Source organism: Argopecten irradians, chromosome 5 (assembly GCF_041381155.1).
Source record: "Argopecten irradians isolate NY chromosome 5, Ai_NY, whole genome shotgun sequence".
Classification (NCBI taxonomy): Eukaryota; Metazoa; Mollusca; class Bivalvia; order Pectinida; family Pectinidae; genus Argopecten; species Argopecten irradians.
The window spans coordinates 31,959,588-31,983,306 of NC_091138.1; the positions used below are offsets into that span (position 1 = coordinate 31,959,588).

At 36.8% G+C, this 23,719-nt stretch overlaps 2 protein-coding genes across 3 annotated transcripts; one reads left to right on the top strand and one right to left on the bottom strand.

Moving 5' to 3' along the window:
• Window positions 1-987: 987 nt before the first annotated feature.
• On the top strand, window positions 988-13,400 carry LOC138323550 (SPARC-like). Its single transcript, XM_069268228.1, has 10 exons — window positions 988-1,144; window positions 5,305-5,371; window positions 8,822-8,872; window positions 9,612-9,696; window positions 10,331-10,443; window positions 10,990-11,128; window positions 11,296-11,378; window positions 11,581-11,693; window positions 12,175-12,323; window positions 13,035-13,400. The coding sequence occupies exons 2-10, from the start codon at window positions 5,315-5,317 to the stop codon at window positions 13,085-13,087; spliced, it is 843 nt and encodes a 280-aa protein (XP_069124329.1). The 5' UTR covers window positions 988-1,144; window positions 5,305-5,314; the 3' UTR covers window positions 13,088-13,400.
• LOC138323548 (uncharacterized) lies at window positions 13,359-21,932 on the bottom strand. 2 transcript variants are annotated; one of them, XM_069268226.1, is made up of 12 exons: window positions 21,545-21,932; window positions 21,120-21,182; window positions 19,895-20,025; window positions 19,084-19,182; window positions 18,860-18,958; window positions 18,243-18,405; window positions 17,348-17,585; window positions 17,047-17,187; window positions 16,538-16,672; window positions 14,961-15,155; window positions 14,073-14,307; window positions 13,359-13,498 (listed from the first exon to the last, which is right to left on the bottom strand). In XM_069268226.1, the coding sequence occupies exons 1-12, from the start codon at window positions 21,609-21,611 to the stop codon at window positions 13,397-13,399; spliced, it is 1,668 nt and encodes a 555-aa protein (XP_069124327.1). In that variant the 5' UTR covers window positions 21,612-21,932; the 3' UTR covers window positions 13,359-13,396. The 2 variants fall into 2 exon arrangements, with proteins under 2 accessions (XP_069124327.1, XP_069124328.1); XM_069268227.1 differs by lacking the exon at window positions 18,860-18,958 and adding an exon at window positions 18,670-18,768 and having other exon boundaries at window positions 21,545-21,931.
• Between the last annotated feature and the right edge of the window lie 1,787 nt (window positions 21,933-23,719).

Below are 23,719 nucleotides of genomic sequence, written 5' to 3' on the forward strand. Positions count from 1 at the left end.
GGGTCTCCTCCGGGAAAAATACTACGATTTAGAATGGCTGAGATGAGTTTTACGATATATTTTAATGGTTATAAAGCATGGTAAGTTTTCGATTTAAAGCTACCTGCATTTAGAAAAGATAATTGTGTCGTCATAACATTATGAAACCCTACTCGATCAGAATGCTTCACACCATCGGCACATGGTTGTGTAACATAACGAAATGAATTAATTGTCTCGCTAAGACATAAACAAATTGATATTTTAAGAGACATTTTTTAAAATAGTATATATTTTTAGTCTAGTTCGTGTGTATTGAATTCGTACTATTTGAGGTTTGACATTGTGTGCTTGAACGTTTTAGGAAATGCGCCGCGCAGCTGAAAAATTTTCTATAATGAATTTCGAAAAATGTGCAGGAGGACCCTTTTTTCTTTCAAATAACCATTTTAGAAAATTTCAGTCGGCGAAAATGGGGGGGGGGCAAGTTTGCCCCCCCCCCCCGTCCTGGGGAACGGGGATGCAGTTGCCCCCCCCCCCCCCTGAAAACACCCCCCCCCCCCCCCCCCGCTTCCTACGCCCCTGCCATCCTCGTGATAGGTCACTAAGTATGTTGGTCTTTAGCCTCTTCTGTCCCCGTGACAGTGCACAAAGGTCAAGGTCATAATTTTCCACAAAGTTGAATTTTTACATGCCTCTTTATCGTGCTTATGACAATGACCAACTGTTTCCTGGTTCTCTAGGTACAAATGTATGTAGATGAGATAGCTAATTTTTCGTCCAAAGATTCCAAAACTTCTCGTACACATCCATGTCTGACTTGAAGCATTTGGCAACGGGTGTTGTTGGGTCGAAATAAATTACGAACCATCAAAATATCGGGAGAGGTATTAAATTATAATTAAGAGAACGGTTTGTATGTGAACATAGCCATGACGATAACATACCGGGCTGGAGCGCGTACATCTGATGTACGTTGGTTTCGTATTACGAATGCACTTCGTAGCGCGTGCTTGTGGCAAAAGTGGAGGATCAGGGCAGTAGTGAGTCAGGTCTAGGGGGTTTATATGTTTGAGCGGAAGCATTTCCGTATTGTGTTGTGCGGTCAACTTGTCAGGAGAGTAGTGATTCTTTCAGCTGTGATTTTACTGGGAATTCATTAGAGGTAAGTTTCCCATCCGTAAATAATTGATGAATTGATTTAATTTAAAAAATAATAACTTTTTAATTCATTCAAATGTTACATCAATAATTCGATATGTGAAAAGACCCTTGGTTATGTTAATTTTCACAAGGAAATTAATTTTTTGAAAATAGACAACTTAAAAGTAACTGATATATAATTCAATCTCAACACATTTGTCCTTTTTATGAATTGTTCGCAGAATAGCCAAGGTAGCTACATGTTTATCACAATTGCATCATTATATATTTTATTGCAATATTTCATCTGCCCTATTGTGTGAGGGTGTGTGTGTGTGTAATTTCCAAAATGGTAATTAGAGCTTCTTAATAATTATTTCGACAAGTTAACGTGATAACATCCTCAATATTCTAGGAATTAACGTCGATGTCATTATCTCTAACATGTGATATAGTCAAGGTGTGGATATAACGACAGTGAAAGTAACCCCTGGAATAACTGGATTTTGCTAATTCATTAGAATTTAGCCTAACGAATTATAGACAGGTGAGCTTCAATGCAATGTCAGGCATTTTAACATTTGCAAACAGATACACATGCATAGATCACAAACATCCGACAACACACACCAAATCTGAGGCGGACTAAAAGGTTTGCTGGCCACGAGCTGGTCAAGTCGCTTATCTCAGAAAAATTGTATTTGAATCGTCTGGAACATGTACTCATTGATATGGACCCGACTGTTGACTACAAGGACGTTTTCTTTCGCCGTGGCAATATTCCAATCTACAACTGGATCTTGTAATCAGTCTAAATACCGGCCAATATGATCGTTACATGGAAAGGTAGCCTAACCACTTATGTTGTAATTAAAGAGAGTTTCATCGGAGCAAACCACTTCGATACTTCGTTTACCGCGGCATCGGTATCAAGTTTAAGGTATAAACAGGACGATTTCAAATATAAACACGAACGTTTGAGCAATCAATCCAGGACTACCACATGCACCTTGGTAAGATTTTATAAACAGAATCAGGCATACTGACAATCAGGAACGCACAAGTATATTTCTCATCGTTTATTTCATTTATTGATTTATTGGTTCACGTCCAGGTAATTTTAAGACGTGTATTAGTCGTCCATGGAAGCCCGATTTCCCAGAGAAAAATAAGGCCTATTGTCAGTATACTTCGCAAATTTGATTTACATTCAATTAATAAACTATCCCCTCCTAAAATCACTGATAGCCAAAATCAAATATTGAATGTTGCCCCTTAAGACGAAAATGCAATCCTCGATATCATCTACGCTAATTAGACATTTTTTATTGCCAAACAAAAGATAAAAGGATCGGGCAAATGTTGTTCAACTGCCATACGTAGTCTTGGTGATCCGATATGTAGGATTTCTAAATTTGTTTCCGAAGGAGAAACCAGAAGAAAAAAAACATAAAAATATTAGAGCAATGCTTGTATATATTATGTAATGCTTTCTTAAACGATTTTGGAGTGCCGCTTCCGGTTCGGTAATGTTTCGGACTATTCAACAATTAGTTTTTGTGTTGTCTGGATAATTATGAGATGAAGTTTACACTTTATAAATGAACAATAAGGGTAATTTCAGTAACGTGTTTGGTAAAATTATTCAACGTGTGTCGACACTTGGAAATCGGTCAAACCACTTTCTCTATCAATGACTTTCAATATTTTCTGTAGGTTGTTGTTTTTCCCCTAAAGCGTTCGTTTCTCAGTTTCTAACTATCATTTAGGATGTGGAATTAAATGAGTCAAACCGAAATATATAGTGAACAGGATAAATTACGAAAATACAAGCTATTTTATAGCAAATTAAACACTGTTTCACAGAGATTGACATTATTCATAGACACTATAGTCGGACGCAATAAATCCAATTCAAAACTACTACACAAATTACGTTTAGCTTCCAATCACAAAATCACTATGTATCAACATTGTGTTTGAGAATCGCATTTGAGCATATTTTAAGGATATTTTGTTGTCATTGCTTCATATGATTTTTCAGTCGTTATGGTAATACATGATTGCCTTGCCTTTCAATTACAGAAAATATAAATTTTACAATTTCAAAATAATAATTTTGTGTTGTAAATTTTTAATTTATCTAAATTGCATTTTGATTTGAACTCCTTTTGTATTCAAAAATACGAATTTTTGTTTCATTCGTGATCATAAAATTACAGGGATTTGATAAGACATTATAACGTATACATGTACTAAAATGTGTACATAGACTTTTGCCCATCTGCTGTAAATAGCACAGGGGCATGAGAAGTGATTATAGTTTATGAATACATTAATTGTATTTGGACCTATTGTACATGTAGTGCCCATATACTATTTTGAGACTTCAGACCAAGGATCAAGACTTTGATAATCGGCAAAGTTCATACATGTATTAACTACATATAATTTTATAAATTGAATCTACGGGCTGTAGGATCGATACAAATATACGTAAACTGTGAAGAATCCTCAGGCCCCTGTGATAAATCGCAACAGGCACCTCTGTCCTGAGCACGTCCATACATGCTTGGCGTACATGAGCTCGCGAGAACGCGACCCACGGATGTAAAACGTCACGATGGCAAAGATGTGATGTATACCTTTGATGAAGGAAAGAGCGGATGAAGTCTGAGATAGACAATATAGAGGCGGACAGCTGTCAGACCTCGTCAGAGAAAACACCTTCAGCAATTAAATACCAACTCTACACTCACTACTTCTGGCAAACACAACACGGAATCTCGCCAAACAAAACGACCGGCCTCATAGACTTTGGTAGACAACATCAATTTTCTAACGGTATTTTATACATTGTTAACAGCAATGCTTACATAGGTAGTAGGCACGGAGACCAAAAAGGCACTAATGATTACATAGTAAACTAATATTTCGCTTTTTGCATGCATAACGACCCTTCCACGGCGAATTGATTTCGCAGTTTAGAATCACATACATGTAGTTCTACTTCAAAAATCGCGGTGATTTATTTTCACGATTTCTTATCGCTCCTCAATACGCGAAATTTTATCGCGCGCAAAAATACATCGATTTACAGTAACTTAAAGCTATAATATGAGTCAATAGTAATAGTATGTACTGGACTAGCGGATTGTCTCGCGTCGCTATCAATTAACGACAACCTCTTTGTTTACTTTCTCTATCGCTGATTCATACTGCACTGAGACCACACAAAACACACATGGAACTTATCCAGAAAATAACATTCGACAAGATACAGCTTGACATTTTATATGTATTGCTACTTACTGCTATTCCTGTTTTCTTTCTTTCCTCTTTTTCATCCTGACCTAAAGATCGTTTTGTTCTCATATTTCTCCCTACTAAGAATTTAATTACTAAATAATTAGACAAAGGTCACCCTAGAGGCAGCGTTGAGCTTGATGTTATCTCGTAATTGTGTAACTCTGACATCATTTTCATAGCTACAAGTTGTTTCAGCTTGTCTCTCAAAGAGAGGAGTTTATGAACTCACTCTAGCGTCAGTGTTGACATCCACGAAGTTTTCTTTACAACTGACATTGAATCATACATTGATATAGGAATAATCAATGGGAAATAAAGGGAGAACACTCAATGTTTTGAGACATTCAAGGGGCCCAACTGGCCAATTTTCTTCGTTCAAGGTGTCGTTCCAGCGTAGAAACACATTCATTTCTACATTGATAAAGGGTTAAAATGTTGAGTTGAGTTTTTTTAATTTGATTCAAACATATTTATTTTAATTGCTAAATGTGCAATGGGATTCGGTACAAGTACACTTATATAAAGCCCGTTCCCCAAAAATTAAAACGTTCATATTACATAGACAAGAGGGCATTTACAATATAAGCAAAATAAAGCGATACATAATATATAAAAATGTATGTGAGACACAGAGAGAGGGAGAGAGAGAGAGAGGGAAGGGAGAGAGCTATTTTATAACCAGTATGCTCCTCAAAGCGATAATTTCACCTCCTAATATGCTATTATTTTAAAAGTTCAGTTGAGTATGGCCAGAGGGTGAAAACGCAGGATTTTGAGAAATTCAAGAGGCCCAGTGGACCGTAAGTGCCTGATTAAGCGGCACCTGCTAGTGAGAGTGCTGATTTCAACTAGCTTTTGTTTGTTTCGTTGTAGATAATAAGCCATGAAGTCTCTGTCGACGCTTATTCTGCTTCTTCTGGCAGCATGTGTTCTAATCAAGGTAAGTCTAGAAATGAGGATATACGTTGTACATTGTATAAAAAGAAATCCTACTTAATAATAATAAAGGCAGAAAATTGTTAAGTTTATTCACACGATCATGTAGTGGGAATCAATAAATTGAAAAATAACGGATACTGAATGAACCGATTCAATCCTTTGCAATGATATTATGGTAAACAATTGCCATGGAACTAGTATATGCATAAACATGTAACATTTACTAGTAGTATACGAAAAACGAACAGGATTGATAATGCTCCAGACTTTATTTAATACTAATTGTAGGTTAAATTTAAAACACTCATGGATTAAACATAATACGACAAAACAAGACTTCTTCAAGTCAATAGACTTGTTCTTGTACCAATGCAATACCGTGCTTTAGAATGTCTTCAGAAATCTGACAAAGCTATCACAAAAAAAAAAAAACAACAAAAACAAAAACAAAAACAAACAGGGCCTCTTAAAGTCAATAGACTTGTTCTGGTACCAGTGCAAAACCGCGCTTCAGAACGTCATCATAAATCTGAATGAGTTTTTCACGTTTATTTCATTTCGAGATTTAGACCAGCACATGTATGATTCAGTATCAGTTCACGGTGATCAATTTTCGCGATAATCACCCGCAAAAATATACGAATTATATCGCCCACAAAAATGACTTGTTTTACAGTAATAATCATTTTTCTAGAGCAATGTAGATACATAATGGTATCTGATGTTACCATAGTTACTAAATCATCGTAAGGTTACATTTAACAGCAGGAGTCGGACAGATTTCTGAACTTTGCTTTTCGACATTTGTCTGGCTTATGTTTGATGTCGGGCGACCTCACGAACATTCCTGGATAGTTTTATAAATATTTATCCAACACCTTCCACCGTGTGGGTAAAATCGGATCCAAAATAAATATTTTAGCTTTCCAAAGACGATTGAAATTCTTTTTCTAATTGTGCACACTTCGGTCGAAGAAATTAACTTTTAATGCTGGATTACCGTGAACGAGCCAATGCGTATGGTATATATCATACATAAGGAATCTTGTCGGCATAATAGGCCTATTTCCTGTGAGAAGTAGTTCCGCGGAAGTTTAGTCATGAAAATACTGTATCTTTTTGTAATTCTACGCCAAATGAATAGCGGTTTTAGCGTCTGGGAACAATAGTGGCCTTACTTTGACAAGAGGGTAACTGTTTGTGAAATTTACGATCGTAGGACCGGATTTTTGTGTGTTGGTAGTCTAGATTTAATATAGCCTCCTACCGATTACGTGTTTTATTTCACTTCCGGTGTGAAAGACTTTCTGAAACAACACAGACATAAATTAAAACGGAAGTGCTGTCTTGTCTGTGTTTCTGTACGTTACATTAATCATACACCGGCCTATGTCAATGACATCAGGCGCTAATGCCGTAATAATTCACTCAAGTAGAGTTGGAAATGTAATGTCACAATTTTAAACTTTATTCAAGTGGTATGGATCCACCACTCTAGATTCTAATGGGGAAGTCGGTGGGAATATTTTGCGGGATATGTGCCTGCATTATATACTGCTGGCTACAGAACGTAGAAAGTTCGGTTTTGTACAATTGGTATGTTCCTTAATTTGAGACGTCTTGTGTTGACTGACCGAACAACATAAAAAATTGACACACTGCAACTCACGTGGAAACGTTTCCGCGCATGGAATGTAATCCCTAGCGTACATGGAAATCATACATATGTAAATAATTTGCCGCGTACATTCGATATTATCAACACCGAGTAAACAAAATCAACCAGCTGTTCTTTGCAAATATTTCTTGTTTAACGATAAAGGTTAGACGGACAATGTCAAAACTGAGCTGCTAATGAAAAACGCAAACATGTCCGTCAATCAGCGTAATATACCCAGAGCGCGCATCACCTTGGCAACGCCCTAAAACGTGGAAGAAAGCCAAAATGCAAATGGTGCATAGTAAACAAATTAGCCAAGGTCCTGGACATCTGAAAGTCTGGTGGCCGGTGGTGTTTCTGCTTGGTCAGCAATATTCAAACGTGTGTGTACCAGCTCGCAAGCTCATGATTCATGTCATCAAAAAATGGACACAGTCTCTCATTAAACCACTGTTTTACTGATATGACAAGAATGACCCATGTAATTGTCACTATGTCTTATGTAACTTCGTAATGACACCACATGGGAAAAATTCATAATTATTTACAATTAAAGTACGTGCAATGTAATTAGTATTTTACAGACGTTTCCTTCGTCTTTGATGGCATGAATAGCTCAATTATTAATTAATATAATGAAACGTGTGTTTATCAGTGGAAGTTAGAAGTAACTTTTGGTAACAAGTACATGTAACTGTAATAGAAACATTCTTGTTTCATTATATGTGTACGTATTTTTGGCAAATATTGGTTACCACTAGTAGGAATCGTTCACTGTATAGAATACTATTTGTGACTATCATGAATGATGAGCACTACTACGATATTGGTAACTGCTGAAATACATGACCACTCACAACTCACTTACTAGCATCTAATTGAAACAACGTTTAAGTCATCAATGATAACTATAACGTTTATATAAATATTTTTTATTAAACTAGTTACTATTATAATGCGTGCCAGTAAACAAAAGTCACTAATATTAGTAACAAAATATAAACTTAAGTAATTATCATAAAAACCGATTACTTAGGGCGCGGGGATAGAATTTTCGCGATTTCACAGCTGAATGAGATATTAGTAACTCATGTTTACCGATAAAAAGCCATTAGTGTCATTTCAACTGGGCAAAATCAGATTTCCTGGTTTTTATAACAAATCGCGAAAATCTTTACCCTCGAAAATATCCGGCTTTTCAGTATTTTGGGTACGATTGCTTACTATTCCATATGACTGGTATCGTTTGGTAACCGCCGGTAATAAGAGTAATTACCATTTATAACTATTGATTACCATCAGTAACTATATATAAGTTACCATTAGTAACTACCATGTGATTTTGATTTATAATCATATACTAATAAGATTGGTCAATACCAATAATTGGCCTGTTACAAATAAATCAAACACTATCTTTCCCTCCATCTCTCTTTTCACAACCCCTCCCTATCTATCCCTCACTTACCCTCTTTCTTACATTCTTAAAAATAATGCATTTTATTTTGTTGTACTTTGTTGTCATCACGTGATGTTTGTATATTGTATTTTGTATCTCACCAGTCCATCAATAAAAAGCCTATTGGCTTGTGAAGATGTATGATAATAGTTCATTAAGTAAAGGACTGAATGAGTAATCAATTCTTTTATTGTTAAAAAAATAATTTATGATTCAATTCAATGCAAGAATTGGTAACTTCTGGTTGCTAGTAATACGGACTTTATCACTACCTGTAACTAGATGCAATTCTCGATAAACGATGGTAACTATTGGTAACTCATGTTTTACAGGCGAGCGAACAGGCACAGACAGACTCCTCGATCGAGGATATCCCTGAACAGGTAGGAAAACAAACATCCTATGTTTACAAAATAATACAGCTAATAAACAAACATATCCTATCTTACATAATAACATGTCTAGTAAACCAACGCCCACGCATCAGACGCTACGTCATCATCAGGAGGCTTGCATTGTCTGGTCTATAAAGCACGTGCCTGGAAAGGTCAAGGGTCTAACTCATTCCAACATAAGACCAAAAGATAAACAGTTATTTATTTAAGGGACTGTTTCCAATGTTACGTAATACTGAAGTTACAACATTCTCTCCGTGTTGGTCATCTTTAACTTCACCAAAACCTGCCCGTGAGAAATAATTTTTTTGAAGTGTTGCTTCCGGAGCTCTGAGTTAATGGCGTGTACAATAATAATAGATCACGTTATACATGTTACATATGCAATACTAATATTTAAAACAAGTAATAATATAGGCTACAATGTCTCTGACTGCATGCGAACAAAAGACGAAACAATTTCATTACAAAAACGCATCTATAATTTATTTGTACTACTCAGAAACCATACAGTGACAGCAATTTGACTACTTTCTTTGTACCCTAAGTCCACCGATGGTATCGTCGATACCTTTGTTTTATGGCGGAACGTAATTTTCAGTCATGCGTTAAAGATGAGAATAAATTGCATAAAACGCAAATTGCATCATTATATGTGATCAAAGTCACTTGAGTAAACAAAACATATAAAACATCTCATGGAACAATATACTATTATACCCATTAGGGCCTGGCCGCCGAGGAGGATGAAGATGATGATGATGACATCGACGATGACACGGACGATACGATCGATCCAGTCACACGAGAAAGTGAGTAGACCAAAGATGGCCTTCTGTCCGTCTGTTCGTCCTTGCTGTTCCCAATAGGATTTATAATTGCGTAAAGAAATTACCCCAGAACGAGTCATTGACTCCAGAACGAGTCATTTTCATGATACAGACGTGGAAAATATCGTTCAATTGCAACGTCTCGGAAAAAGTTCCAGCAATATTCGGAAAAAAATCTCAAAATTGTTGCTACAGGGGTCTCGTGCTGAAAGAATAAAAAATTAATGATGTAAGCCACACTAAAATTGTTGCCCCCTTTTTGTCCACCATTTCTTCGGTCTTACGCGCGCCAAGCACCAAAGTGACCACGTATGCACGTGCACTACATATATAGCTCTCCAGAACCACGTAGTTCTTTATTCATCTAGACATTCTAAGTCATCAAACCTATCGTAGTAACCAAAGTTTCATGTCATCAAACCTATCGTAGAAACCAACGTTCCACGTCATCAAATCTACCTTAGTAACCAAAGTGTCATGTCACTATAGTAACCAACGTTCCGCGTCATCAAACCTACCGTATTAACCAAAGTTAGGCCAACATGTCGTGGTAGAGCACTAATTTTGAAATAATCTTTCTAAAAAAATGAACATGTTTGTCTTCCTCCTGTTCCAGACCCTTGCAACAAAAAACTTTGTCACCGAGGTGAAGAATGTGTGCTTCGTAACGACAAGGCCAAATGTGTGTGTATAGAAAGATGTCCTTCCACCAGTAATCCACGACACAAGGTTTGTATATCTATCTAAAATAGTCACAACGACATAAGGTTTGTATACCGACTCACAATAGTCACAACGACACAACGTTTGTATACCGACTAACAATAGTCACAACAAAAACATCAAGAAACAGTTCACCAAACACGCAAGCATTTTTCTCGACAACCTCTGAAGATTTATTACTTGTATCTTTAGTTAACTAGTTATATGAAGAATTATATCTCACAGTTGTGTTAATTTAATGAGTATGTCCCTCCTTCCAAGTTCCGGAAAAATAACTTCTAAGTTACTCTTGGTAATCTTCGGCAGCATGTTTCAGTGATATAGCACTATAAAAAGAGTAACATTACAACTATACAAGAAGACATAACACGAACATACCGCAGTCTCCCAAAACACGCATCTCGCACTGCACACACGCTCCAAACCGCACACACGGGAGGCCGTCCTTCCATAACCCTGCCTGTTAATAGGACGTTAATAAATCATACAAACAAACAAACTCTTGGTAATGATTGCTTACATGGTATCTTATTTCCGATATATGACTAACAGGTGTGTGGCTCCAGAAACACCACATTTGACAGTGAATGTCACCTAGACCGTGAAATCTGCCTGTGCAAGACAAAATCATCGGAATGTTCCAATCCTGCCTTCAAGAAACTGAAGCTGAATTACTTCGGAGGATGTCAAAGTAAGTTTACAATAAACACTTATCAAAGAATGTAGATGATAATGGACACCATTTTAATGGCGTTCGCTAGCCATCTTTTAATCATCCGTTATAAATTGAGGATACTTTTCTCTGAATAGACATTTCGATAGATTACTAAATTGTTTATTTATAATGGACTCTTCCAGACCTCCCCCGATGTGACAATAATGGGATGGCTCAGTTTCCCATTAGGATGGAGAGTTGGCTTACTGTCATCATGAATGTTGTGGTAAGGACTTTTAAAATACATGTAGTGATAAAATAATGTAGTCTGTCATCTGTGCTATAAGTGTCACATGATATAGTCGGACATGTGTATTAAATTAAAAAAAACCATGTGATTTAGTCTTATAAAGAGGCGGCCATGTGATATAGTCGGTCACGTGTGATGACAGTCATGCGCTTCACCATACTGTATTCCCTCGTTCCAGGCTTCCCGCCATGAACTCGGAGAGTACGAGGATTTGATGACGGATAGTTTGCACGAACGTATGAATGCTGTCATCTGGAAATTCTGTGACCTGGATGTCCATCCCCAGGACAGGTAAGAAAGCAGCACCAAGTTTAATGGTTTATGGTGGACACGTCAGTGTTTTCAAACTTCAGACAAATGTGAAAACCTAATCGTCCATATTGGGCATAAGAGTGGTACATTTTGTAACTGTCTTAGTTAGCAAGCACTAGGATCAATCATCTTTGCAAAACTACACTCACGAAGGCTTCTTAAAGATATCTTGTTAGGTGGAAGTGGAGCCCTTCTGTTCCGCTATTTATCTTATGTGGGTGCCAGTGTTACAAATACTGTATATTGTGAATATCATGCTGGACATGATGGTGAATTAAGCACCCAATAGATAACGTCATTCTGTTTCTTCAAGTGTTACAAATGAAACATCCGATAGGTAACACCATTTTGTTTCCACCAGTGTTACAAATGAAGCACCCAATAGGTAACACCATTTTGTTTCTACAAATGTTACAAATGAAACATCCGATAGCTAACGCCATTTTGTTTTCTGCTACAGACGTGTCAGCCGTAAAGAGCTCCAGATGATCATCGCCTCCTTGCGTCCTATGGAACCCTGCCTGGTACCTTTCCTCAATAAGTGTGACGCTAACGCCGACCGTAAAATCACCCTGAGGGAGTGGGGCTCTTGTCTGGGCTTGGAAAACAGTAAGTATCACACGGTCAATTCTGGGTCATGAAACTACGCAAAATTATCAGAGAATATCAAGGTTGGTCGAAATGATGAAGTATTAATAAAAAAGATAAAGATCAGACGAAGGTAAGACAAACGCAAATACTGTAAAAAAAAAAAGACAAAATTGTTAGTTCTGAAAGTAACCAGTCTGTGCTGTGGATTTGGGATGCCGTAAACGATTGGAAACTGATCCCATAGCGCTAATTATAAAGCATAACTGATGTCAAGATTGGTTACGGAATGCTGACCTCGAAGACTCTGATAGATCATAATATACAGGATGAAGCCGAGAAAAAATTAAAAGGTTTTTAATTGTTTTCGATATCACGTTGTTCACCTATCCTAGCTGTATAGATATAATGAACTCTCCAATGTTTTTCTCCAGAGGATGCAATGGACTTTTCTATAAAAAACTTCTTCGTTTAAAAATCAAAATGTTGACGTAGCTACTACCGTATTTGACCCAATAAACGCACAGGGCGTTTAAAAAAATTGAAAAAATGAAAAGGTGCTAATAAGACAAAATTATTGCAAATCTATACAGTCTTGTGTAGTTTGCGTCTTTCTTTATGCCTTGGCAATTGAAATCGAGGCATCAAAAAGAGTGAGAGCGCTTATAGGGATATAGCGCTTATTGGGTCCAATACGGTACTTCATACTTTAATGTTTCCTTTATTTTATAGGTGAAATTGTGGACAAATGTAAACATCTGAGGAGAAAGGCGAAGAGAAACTAGATGTCTGTGATATGTGTACTAGAGGCTACGAGAGATTAGTCACCTTACTGTAGTTGTACAACAGTGCCAAGATTTTGAGATAACAATACTACCGGGTATACTCCTACAGTATTTATATACATGTACTACCATAGACAACATTATGTGGTAGAGTTGGATATTTTCTTCTCCGTCTTCATCGGTTAAACTACTTTTCTGCAGAATTCAGTTATACTTGATTTCATCTCTTAAAACAGGATGCCATTATCATTGACAAGATTTTAAAAGATGGTAATGTTAAATAAAATTTTATTAAAATACAGGTATTTGTTAGGAGGTGCGTTTTGTTGTCATTATTTTTATTATATTATTTAAAGTAGTTATCATCTCGTCCTTTCGCAATGGTTTCAGCTTTTTGTCTTCTGTCATCGTCTGAAACAAAGAGAATAAAACAAATTGTACTGAAAATAAAGAGGAAAAATCGGACTTTATAAAAGGACGGCAAATAACCACAACATGTCGTGGGGATTTCCGACAATAGTTTGTTAGTTACTGGTTTCTCGTCTAAATGACTCCACCTATTACTGGGCTATGTCTCATCGACTAAAGACGGTGTTCTGTCGGTGTGTTTCCAGAAAGATAACAAGAAGAACATTACCAAAAATCAAACTTGGTCAAAGAAGAAGGAGATTGCTTCAAGAATTTTATCTAATTAGGGACCATTTTAGAAGAATAACCGCTCTAGATTGCTCTCTATCGTTGACGGCCACTGATCAAAGTCAGACTTTACCCTAGATTAGACACAGTAATCCATAAATGGATCTAAAACGAACTCTACATATTACAGAGGTAATGTTAATGCTTCAGTGCCTTGGCTATTTAGTATTTAAACTTTAAAAAACTCCCGACAACACCTGTTACACGTGAACCTGTAAGCCATTTAATCGCTCGCAAAATTCACTTGGTTTGTAGAAGTAAAACTGGGTGCTGAGATGTAGCAACTCACCTCTGCCCTAACGAAGTCTCCAGACAGCAGATTGACTGGATAATGACACAGGACTGTGTGTAGTTCTTCCACCCGAGTCCCGGGCCGCAGGGACACACAGTCACGTAAAACTGCCTCACGGGGAGGCCGACCCACGGATCGTAATGTGTCCAGACAGTGGACCGGAAAGGCGTAAGTTGGCGGACGAAGTTTGACCGCTTCACAAAGGGCTTCGTGGACATTCGTAGATCCATATCTGCGGTTAAAATACAACGGGCTGTAATGCAACATTCGCTAAATATTGTTTTAAGAAATCTTTAGAGAAAGGATTGTTCCCTTCAAGAAATAAGTGGACAAACCAGAATCGGATGAGGACATAATTTCGAGCATTATTCGGGGATTCACGGTGATGTTGCCATTCACGAACCATCATTCCATCATTCTAAGACCCTTCCATGACGGTATGAGTCAAAGTTTTGACCGCCATACCTGGAATCGTCCTAAGGCCGAAGTTTTGACCATCATTCATAAACTCAGCCGTGATGTAAAGTCTCAAATTTTAACCATCATGCCAGGGCACTTGCTGAGACTAAATTTTTGACGGTCACTTGGACAAAATCTTTACCGTCATTTTAGAACTCTTCCATGGTGTTTTGTGCCAAATCTTTGAACACCATATCAGGACACTTCCTAAGGCTGAAGTTTTGACCATAATTTACGAAACATCATGAATGATCTTAAGCTCAAAATCTGTAACCGTCAGTCTAGGACTCTATTTGACGTTATATGTGTCAAAGTCAAATTACAATAGGGGTCGACCAATACGAACTTAAAAATACACAGATAAAACAACTATCGTAAGGCACAAAAACAGAACAAAAAGTTTACAACATGACATTAAAATCATACCTTTTGAATATGTCCTTTGAGACACGTTGTAGTTCTGTTATTGTCCGCTGGGTGTCAGGTGTATCGCTGATCACCTGAAACGTATCACTTCCGTAATCGTATTGCACAGAGCCCTCTTTCGACAGTTTCTGGAGTAAACATTCCGTTCTTGCACTGACTGCGATAGTTTTCCAATCCTCCAAGTCTGTCTGAAGTCTACAAAGGTCAAGGTCATCTTATTGTAATTATGTACCAGATAAAAATTAAATTTAGATTCCCTTTACTTAAAGCAATTTCTATTCGTTGATCGTAATACTTTGAAAACGTTCGTGATTTGACAAATGCATTCATTTTAGAGAAAGGTACATTATGCCTTGCATATTGCATCGATGAGTAGCAATTTCAGAAGAACGCACTGTACACTATTCTAACGGTTTGCGACTCTTTTTAAGTGCAGAAAATAATCCGTTTCTTTAACTTTCGATCAGTCTTTGTTTAATTTGTTCATTGCATTTAGAAGTATTTAATCGCCCGATTTAAGCTACTCCTATGAGGAAAAAAATAAAGCACAATCCTGTGATTGAAGGCTTATTGTTAAAACAGTGGTCTTTTCTTGTCCTTCTTAACACTCGGCAGTCATGTAGTTATTAGTTAACAGTTATGGTATGGGTTATGACATTTTAGTGTGACAGAGTTAACTGTTCTGCTTGTCTATTCAGTTGTATGTTTCAGTATGATCGCTCTATATAAACGCAAACGTCTTCATAATAAAACAACAAAAGTAAAGCAATGCAGTTTTCTAGAACACACACCCGAATGCACACACGACACAGCCAACTGAAGGCAGTTTTCTAGAACACACCCCGAATGCACACACGACACAGCCAACTGAAGAGACGATCCTGTTTCTAGAACACACCCCGAATGCACACACGACACAGCCAACTGAAGAGACGATCCTGTTTCTAGAACACACCCCGAATGCACACACGACACAGCCAACTGAAGAGACGATCCTGTTTCTAGAACACACCCCGAATGCACACACGACACACCCAACTGAAGAGACGATCCTGTTTCTAGAACACACCCCGAATGCACACACGACACAGCCAACTGAAGAGACGATCCTGTTTAACAACTTAAGGTGTTGTAGGGACGATACTCCAGGGGTTGCTATTACTGACGTTATATCCACCCTGGATTATCTCATAGTAAAACTGGATGCAACAGAACAGAGCATGTAATTTAGTTCTTTGACGTACATCAAACGAGCCGTATAACGGTACACTGTGGTTGGCTGTGTGTCTTTGAAGTTGGGCGTCGCTCTCTCTGTGGTCTTCAAAGGAAATATTTGCATTTCAGAATTCTTTCTGAGCTGCCTCCAGTTTTACTTTAAGATAGTCCATGGATGGATATAACGTTAGTGAAAGTAACCCCTGGAGTATCGAGAATGAAAGGATGGTGTCCAAACTGAAAATCAAATGTTTTTCGCCTCTTGTGTTATACAATAAAGCTTACTTCATATTCTACACTGCAAGAATACAGTTATCTTTGGTAGACTAGACACACTGTGTACAATTAAACAATGCACTTACCTCTCAATGATAGTGGTGGCCTCCGGTTTGTCAGCTTTATTGAGGACCAGTAACATCGGAAACCGAAGTCTCAGGAACTGGTCCACTATCTGATGTAGAACAGATTCCTTCCAACCAGCTATAGCACCAAGTTCCCTTAAAAATAACACCAACATAATTAGTATAACTTCCTTACTCTGTGAGCGAGAAGAGACTTCATTGTACTCTTTTGGAATATGATTAAATTAGATTATGCTTCAAAATACAGAAAGAAAATCTTAGACAACCTTTTGCAAACTCGTCTTCTTTCCCAAATATTTTTTCCTTGACATTTCCTTTATGCTGACAATGATAATTAATATAAAGTGTACCTTGTATATTACTACCGATTATTCATTTAATGAGATGAGAGACTTCATAGTGTTCCAAGCAACCATAAATGACAGAGTATTAAACACAGTAGCCAAAAGTGTCACTTTGGTACAATAATAAAACAACAATCTAAGTACAATATCATCATCCGCTCATACCTTTCCCCAATGCCAGCGTTGTGTAAGGCTGAGTGTATCGTTGCGCGGTTGGCATGGTAACCAGTAAACATGTCGATCAGTTTGGAGGGACGCTTGCTGATCGAGTCCCATCTACTCCAAACATTTTGGAAAATCCATTGACTACAAAAGATAAAATGTTCTACTTACAACAGTATGTACTTACGTTTTTACTGAAAGTTACTCATTTAAGAAGCTTTGCCAAAAACAAAACATGTAAACAACGGTTTTTTTATGATAAAAACTAAACATAAAACGTTGAAATGTTTGGCCTTGGCCTTACTGAATTTCCTGGTGAAGCCAGCGAATGTCATTGGCCGGATCATATCCCTGGGTCTCTTCTCCTTTCTCATTGGTCGTGCCGGAGGCGTCAATCACATGGATCAAGACATCAGCGTCCAATAGATCGTTGAGGAACCTGTTCCCTCGTCCTTTGCCCTCCCACGCCCCCGGAACTAGTCCCGCCACGTCTTTTAGCAGTACTGGCACATAACGCTTTCCACTAAAGTTGTGGCCATGCGCTAGAAATGCATATAGCACAGATACAGTGAAATTTCCAATTATTTGTGTTATTTAGTAATCAAAGGGTCAACCATCCTCGATACCCCAGGGATTCCGATCACATATGATCTCCGTAGAGGATGAGGGTCAATAAAATGTTACATCGCTTCTTGCTATCGTTTTTTTTAAAAAGCTAAACAAGTATGATACACAACAAAACCGTACATTGCCGACCACCGACTTTATTGTATTCACCATGGAAGGCGTGTGCGATTGGTTTACCCATTGTAATTATTATGTGATCAAGTGTGCTCTGTGGTATCTTTGGAGGCATGCTTCATACATGACAATATGCCAAGATTTCATATATTACAAGAAGGCACAATATAAACATACTATAGTCTCCCAAAATAGGCACGTGTTCACAATGCCTAAAATACGTTCTGGGGAAGCCATCCTTTAATGATATCGAGTTGTCATTAAGCTGTTCCACATCATACATAACAAGTCATTAACTCAGTCACCCCTGAAGACACATTTAGGCTCTTCTAAATCAAAGACAAGATCATTCCATTGTGAAATTTCAGGGGTGAATGAGGTAATACCAGATTTCATTGTACAGAGGTTAACACTGGTTTGCATAATACCAAACAGAGCAAACAAGTAAACAAACAAACCTGCGTCACACCGCTTGTCCAGTCGTTCACACGGACAGACTATGGAGTAGAACGCCTTGCCTATATTAGGTTCTATAGTGGTGAAGGGGTGAGCTCCGGTCTTGGCTAAGTCCACGGTGGTGGCTGCATTGAAAAATGTGGACTTTCCTGCTGAAGGTTTTCCCTATAATATGCAAATATTTCATAGAAATAACGGGTTATGGTAACTTCGCTAGCCAAGGGTATTCAGTACCATACTCTCCCTGATCATCTCCCTGGCGAGAAACGTATTGAACACCCTTGAGTAGCAAAGTTGGAGTTACTGTTTAACCCTAATATTACATTAAACGGTGATAGACAACATGAGAGATTATTCCAAAATGCTTTAAAAGAGAAAGTAAATTCTGAATTATCTTGATAAAATCATCTAAATGAATACTGATATTACCACAAGTCCAATGACGTACTCCCATCTGCCGCCGCTGACCTTGGGTTCTTCTAATTTGACCTTGTGTATGGTAACTTCCTCGACCTCTTCCTCTTCATCCTATACATGAACCATTTCGATAACGTGTAAAGAGGGCATGCACAAAGGTATATCGAATTTTAAATATTTGGATTAGAATACTGATATTTACCACAAGTCCAATGACGTACTCCCATCTGCCGCCGCTGACCTTGGGTTCCTCTAATTTGACCTTGTGTATGGTAACTTCCTCGACCTCTTCCTCTTCATCCTATACATGAACCATTTCGATAACGTGTAAAGAGGGCATGCACAAAGGTATATCGAATTTTAAATATTTGGATTACGAGGGGATATTTCAGTATGACAATGCTATAGACATAAGACGTTACTGACCTTGGCGCTGTCGCTGACTTCTGTGACGTTTTGGTTGATCCATTGCTGGGCTGTATCCACGAGACTGTATATCATAGGCATACTTAGGTTTTCTTCCGCCTGTATCAGAGATTATTTATTGTCATGATGTTCAATTACAATTAAAGTCTATCACTATAATATTTACATTTTCTCTCTTTTTTTTAAAGTCTGATTACATTAGCGTATTCTCAGCTTACTTAGCCTATCAACCACGGCGACCGTAGTTACCAGCTTTACTCTGTCTACGACCAAAACATGATGTAAATATAAGGATTGATCACCATTTTGACTGTGTATACGGCAGTTTGAACGCAGTCAGCAACGAATATATTTATTTATGGAGCTAACACGCTCCATACATGTATAAGTTCGTTGCCATCTCAGTCCATAGAGTATGTTGGATTTGTTTTTGTAAAGTGCGTTCACACTACGGTATACGCAGTCAAAATTAAGATGCATTCTTAAATTATTTTTTACTAAAAATAAGAAACTCTCCATGACCTCTACATTAATTCCGTCAACATGGTTACTTCTAGAAGATCTAGTCGTACGCGAAAGTACGTGTATGTCCTTTCAAATAGTTCTGGAAAGTAAGGTCGCGAAATAAAATATTAAGACGAAATTGAAGTACATTTGTACAATGTTCATAATTCATAATAATTTTCTTAGAATTTTGCATATTTATTTAGAAATCTTGGAGTTTGGGCCGAACTGTACAAGCGGAGTAATTTTTTTTAATAAATCATCATAAAGAGTTTGTTTGATCACGCAATATGAATAATTAACTTACACAAACGTTCAGCTGTTCCAGTATACAAGCCACTTGTTCAGCCGACAGCACCCTAGACCTCATAGGTAATTCAAATATCGGTATTTCGGTAGGGTAATTATGTGGCATTGTGAACTTGATATTCACCGGACCTGGCGGATTAACATGTGTATGAATTAGTAAAATATCTTTAGTGTTAGTATTTGATACGTCAAATTAACATTCTCTTATATTTTCCGCAGAAAATAATGGTTTGGTTGGCTGAAAGATATGTAAGTTACAAATACAATTTCATTTAAGGGATATGTACATAACCATAAGTAAAAGTTAACTTTTCAAACACGTGTCAATTTTATGAGCAACATTCTTTGGGAAGAAATAATATATGTGTTTGGTTTGAGGTTATCTTGTTGGCAAATTAAACTTGTGGTCATCATAAATGTTTGCTACGGGGCGCATTGCTGATAGAATGACCACATCATTGAATGGTTTATTTTACCAGAAAGTTCTATACTGCATATAAAGATCCTCTTAAGAATAGCCTCTCATAAATATAAATAATTTGTTGTGTTTTGGGAGACTGTGATATCATCGTGTTTTGTCTCCTTATCATAGAGGACCTCTTTTCAATATTATAGTGTTTAAACATAATACCAATGACAACGAGCAGCACATCCAACCAAGTTACATAATACTGATAACCAGTCGTCCCATTCCCTTAGTTTCAAATCCTTGATCCTCATAATGGGAATGGGACGACTGGTTGGCCCGTTGTCGGTATAGTTTTATCGGGCATGGTGTGCTGTAGTCACGTATGTCTGATGACTGGTTTGCCAATTTTTTAATCACAACGCGCACGTACGTAACAGCGCACACGTATTTCAAATATGGAAATAACAGCGCATACATATTTCAAATATGGAAATAACTCTACATAAATCTTCCTCGTGAAGCATTACTTCTTGAATATTTACTTTATTCACCGAAATAAACCTAAAACATCACAAGACATTATATCCATAATGCAGTTACATATGCAACACTAATGTAATAAATGTCATCGCTTTACAATGACTACTATTTAGACTTTGGGGCATGCATAGCCATTACATTCAGTACCAACAAACATATAATTTTAATGCGATTTGTTTTTGAGGACAGAGTGCACTTTTTTCTGGGTACATGTATGTGACAAGTATGAAATTCATAAATTTAGATTAACAAGAAGTGGGTAGACTTAAATTACCTGCGAGTTGTACTGTTAAGTCCGTTAGCTTTATCATAAAGCATGGTGGTTGTGATGTCAGCTCTGAAACATATCAGAAACACGATGACAAATATTAACTATAATTAGTTTTCTGTCTATGAAATTAATTGTGAGTTAATTCAATTTTAATGATTTTCATTGAGAATGAAGTTGTAAAAATATTATAATATTATAAGTCAATGCTAATTTGATAATGTCGTCAAGTTTTGTGGTTACTGTAATATGGGTGATACTCTGACTTTACATACAAGAACTGTTTGTAAGTATACATACATGTACATGTAACGCTGCACTCTTCATACAGCTGACATACATCTTTTGTATGTGCATACATGTAAGACTTATCTGAACATCAGGTTACACTCCATTCTTATTTATACTTATATAGGTTCAAGATAACTTACCTATAAAATCAGTATCGTAAATAGCTCTCAGAGCCTCAAGTTCTTCGATCTGGTCCTCGTTCGCCATAGCACCTGACTGTCCTACATATTTACCTGTACACGTACATTCTGTATGTGATGTCAACTTTCATTTCATCTTTTTCATCAATCGGACTGTGTTTACATATTTTTCTTCGTTCACGGAACGCCAAAACACCTCAACACACAGAAAAGACTGGTGTCGATAACATTAAATCCATAGATTACAAGAAAGCACCAAAGTAAAAGTTTGACACGTTTGTTGTGAAATCCACACAGAATTATCACATTAGAGTGAGCTCCCTTACTTAATCCTTCAAGGGACGTAACTCGTATATCTATGGTATCACACTATATAATAATATGTCTAATAAGTAGAAACATCTCGACTTGTTTTATATGGGAGTCGACGAGGAACCGACGAGGCAGTTAGTGATATAGATCACGTAATTATAAATAGAATAATAAGTATTTAAAGGAAATTACTATCTTTACTAATTTGCTATCGATCTTTGTATATGTGGATTTAAAAATGCAAAAAAAAAAAAGTATTTGTATTGTATTGTTAATGGCATGGTGTGATTGATCAACAATTCTAAAATTCATCAAAAAGGTTAGGCTAATTTTGGTTGGCTATCTTTTCATTGGTTGGGCAGAGAGTAGTTAGAAAAAGTTAGAATTGCAGAAGTCACATTCGAAGTTTTTTTCATACTAAATTAAAGGTAGTAATGATTTAGACAAATACTTGGATGTCAGATACAAAAAAAAAATGTAATTACCTTACTCCAGCAAGGATTAGCAAGTGGTTCTTATCTGCTGTAAGAGTATAATGATAATCTACAGGCAAAATACATGTATGATAAACCTGTTATTATTCTTGCAGTTTCTAGAGCTCAGAAATATCTCTAAATTATCTGCGTCACAGATAGTACACCTGTTCCAAACTTCACAACAGTATTGATATAATGGCAACATCTATGTCTTACGTATTTTAATTAAAGTTTGTCAAAATGTAGCTTCCGTTTTTTAGGAGAATGCATTTTACCATCCATTTTGTCATTGTTAATTTTGGTTTCACTATCTAGAAATGAGCGACCAGAACATAATAATGAAGTATCAGCTGTAAATTGTTTTGAAAGACTTTAGAGATTATCAAATGTGTCACTAATATACAAAATAATTAGCAATGGACCTAAAAATGATCCTTGCGGAACGCCTGCATTTATACTTTAACGGAAAATCCAGCAACACTCAGTCTCTTTTAATTGTGATACACACGATCGAATGCTTTGAAAATTCTACAGAAAACACGACAAGTCGGTCTAAATTATAACAAATTCAATCATTTGATCACAGGCGGACGCATTTTTTGTTTTAATAAAGTTTTACTATACAATGTAGATGCCACAAATATAGTATTCTCTGAGTAATATATGTTATCAAGACATTCTGTCAGATTATTTGTTTAGTCTGCAAATGCCTGTGATTCGATGTATTGTAGAATAGCCAGACTGGAAGATTGATATTGCCACTATTTCCTGTGTTTGCTACATGTATGTATCATAGTTAAGACAATCAAGAAAATAGCAGATCCCACGGGAATATGTTGAAGAGAAAAAACATGTCTTAGTCCCCTGTGGTAGGTATGTTTTATATACTAGTAGTGAAGACAAACACACATCACGTGTCTCAGTGATTTCACAATTCCATGTGATAAATATGCTTCATAGAGGAGAATACAAAAAAAAAATCAATTCTTGTGATTAATCAAGGATTTCTCGTATACTTCCTTGAGACTGATATATATATATATATATATTATTTATAAGGAAAAACAATTTAATAAAAGCTACAATTGTCTTTTGTCACCATGTTACACAAGACCATTCGTTTACTTTTATCCTACATATTATATTATATAATGTACATGTGTACAGTCAACTGTGTCTGTCGGTGACGATAAGTACCGGTAATTATAAGCGATTAACTGTATATAAGATAATTGGTCTATCTGCCAGGTGAACATACTCATAACATATATAAAGAAATCAGAATAACCTCCTATGTAAGTTTGCAGAAAATAAAATGAAATTAATTTAAACTTCGATGTTGTACGGTATCAATAAAACATCACATTAATTTCTTAATTTGCTAAAT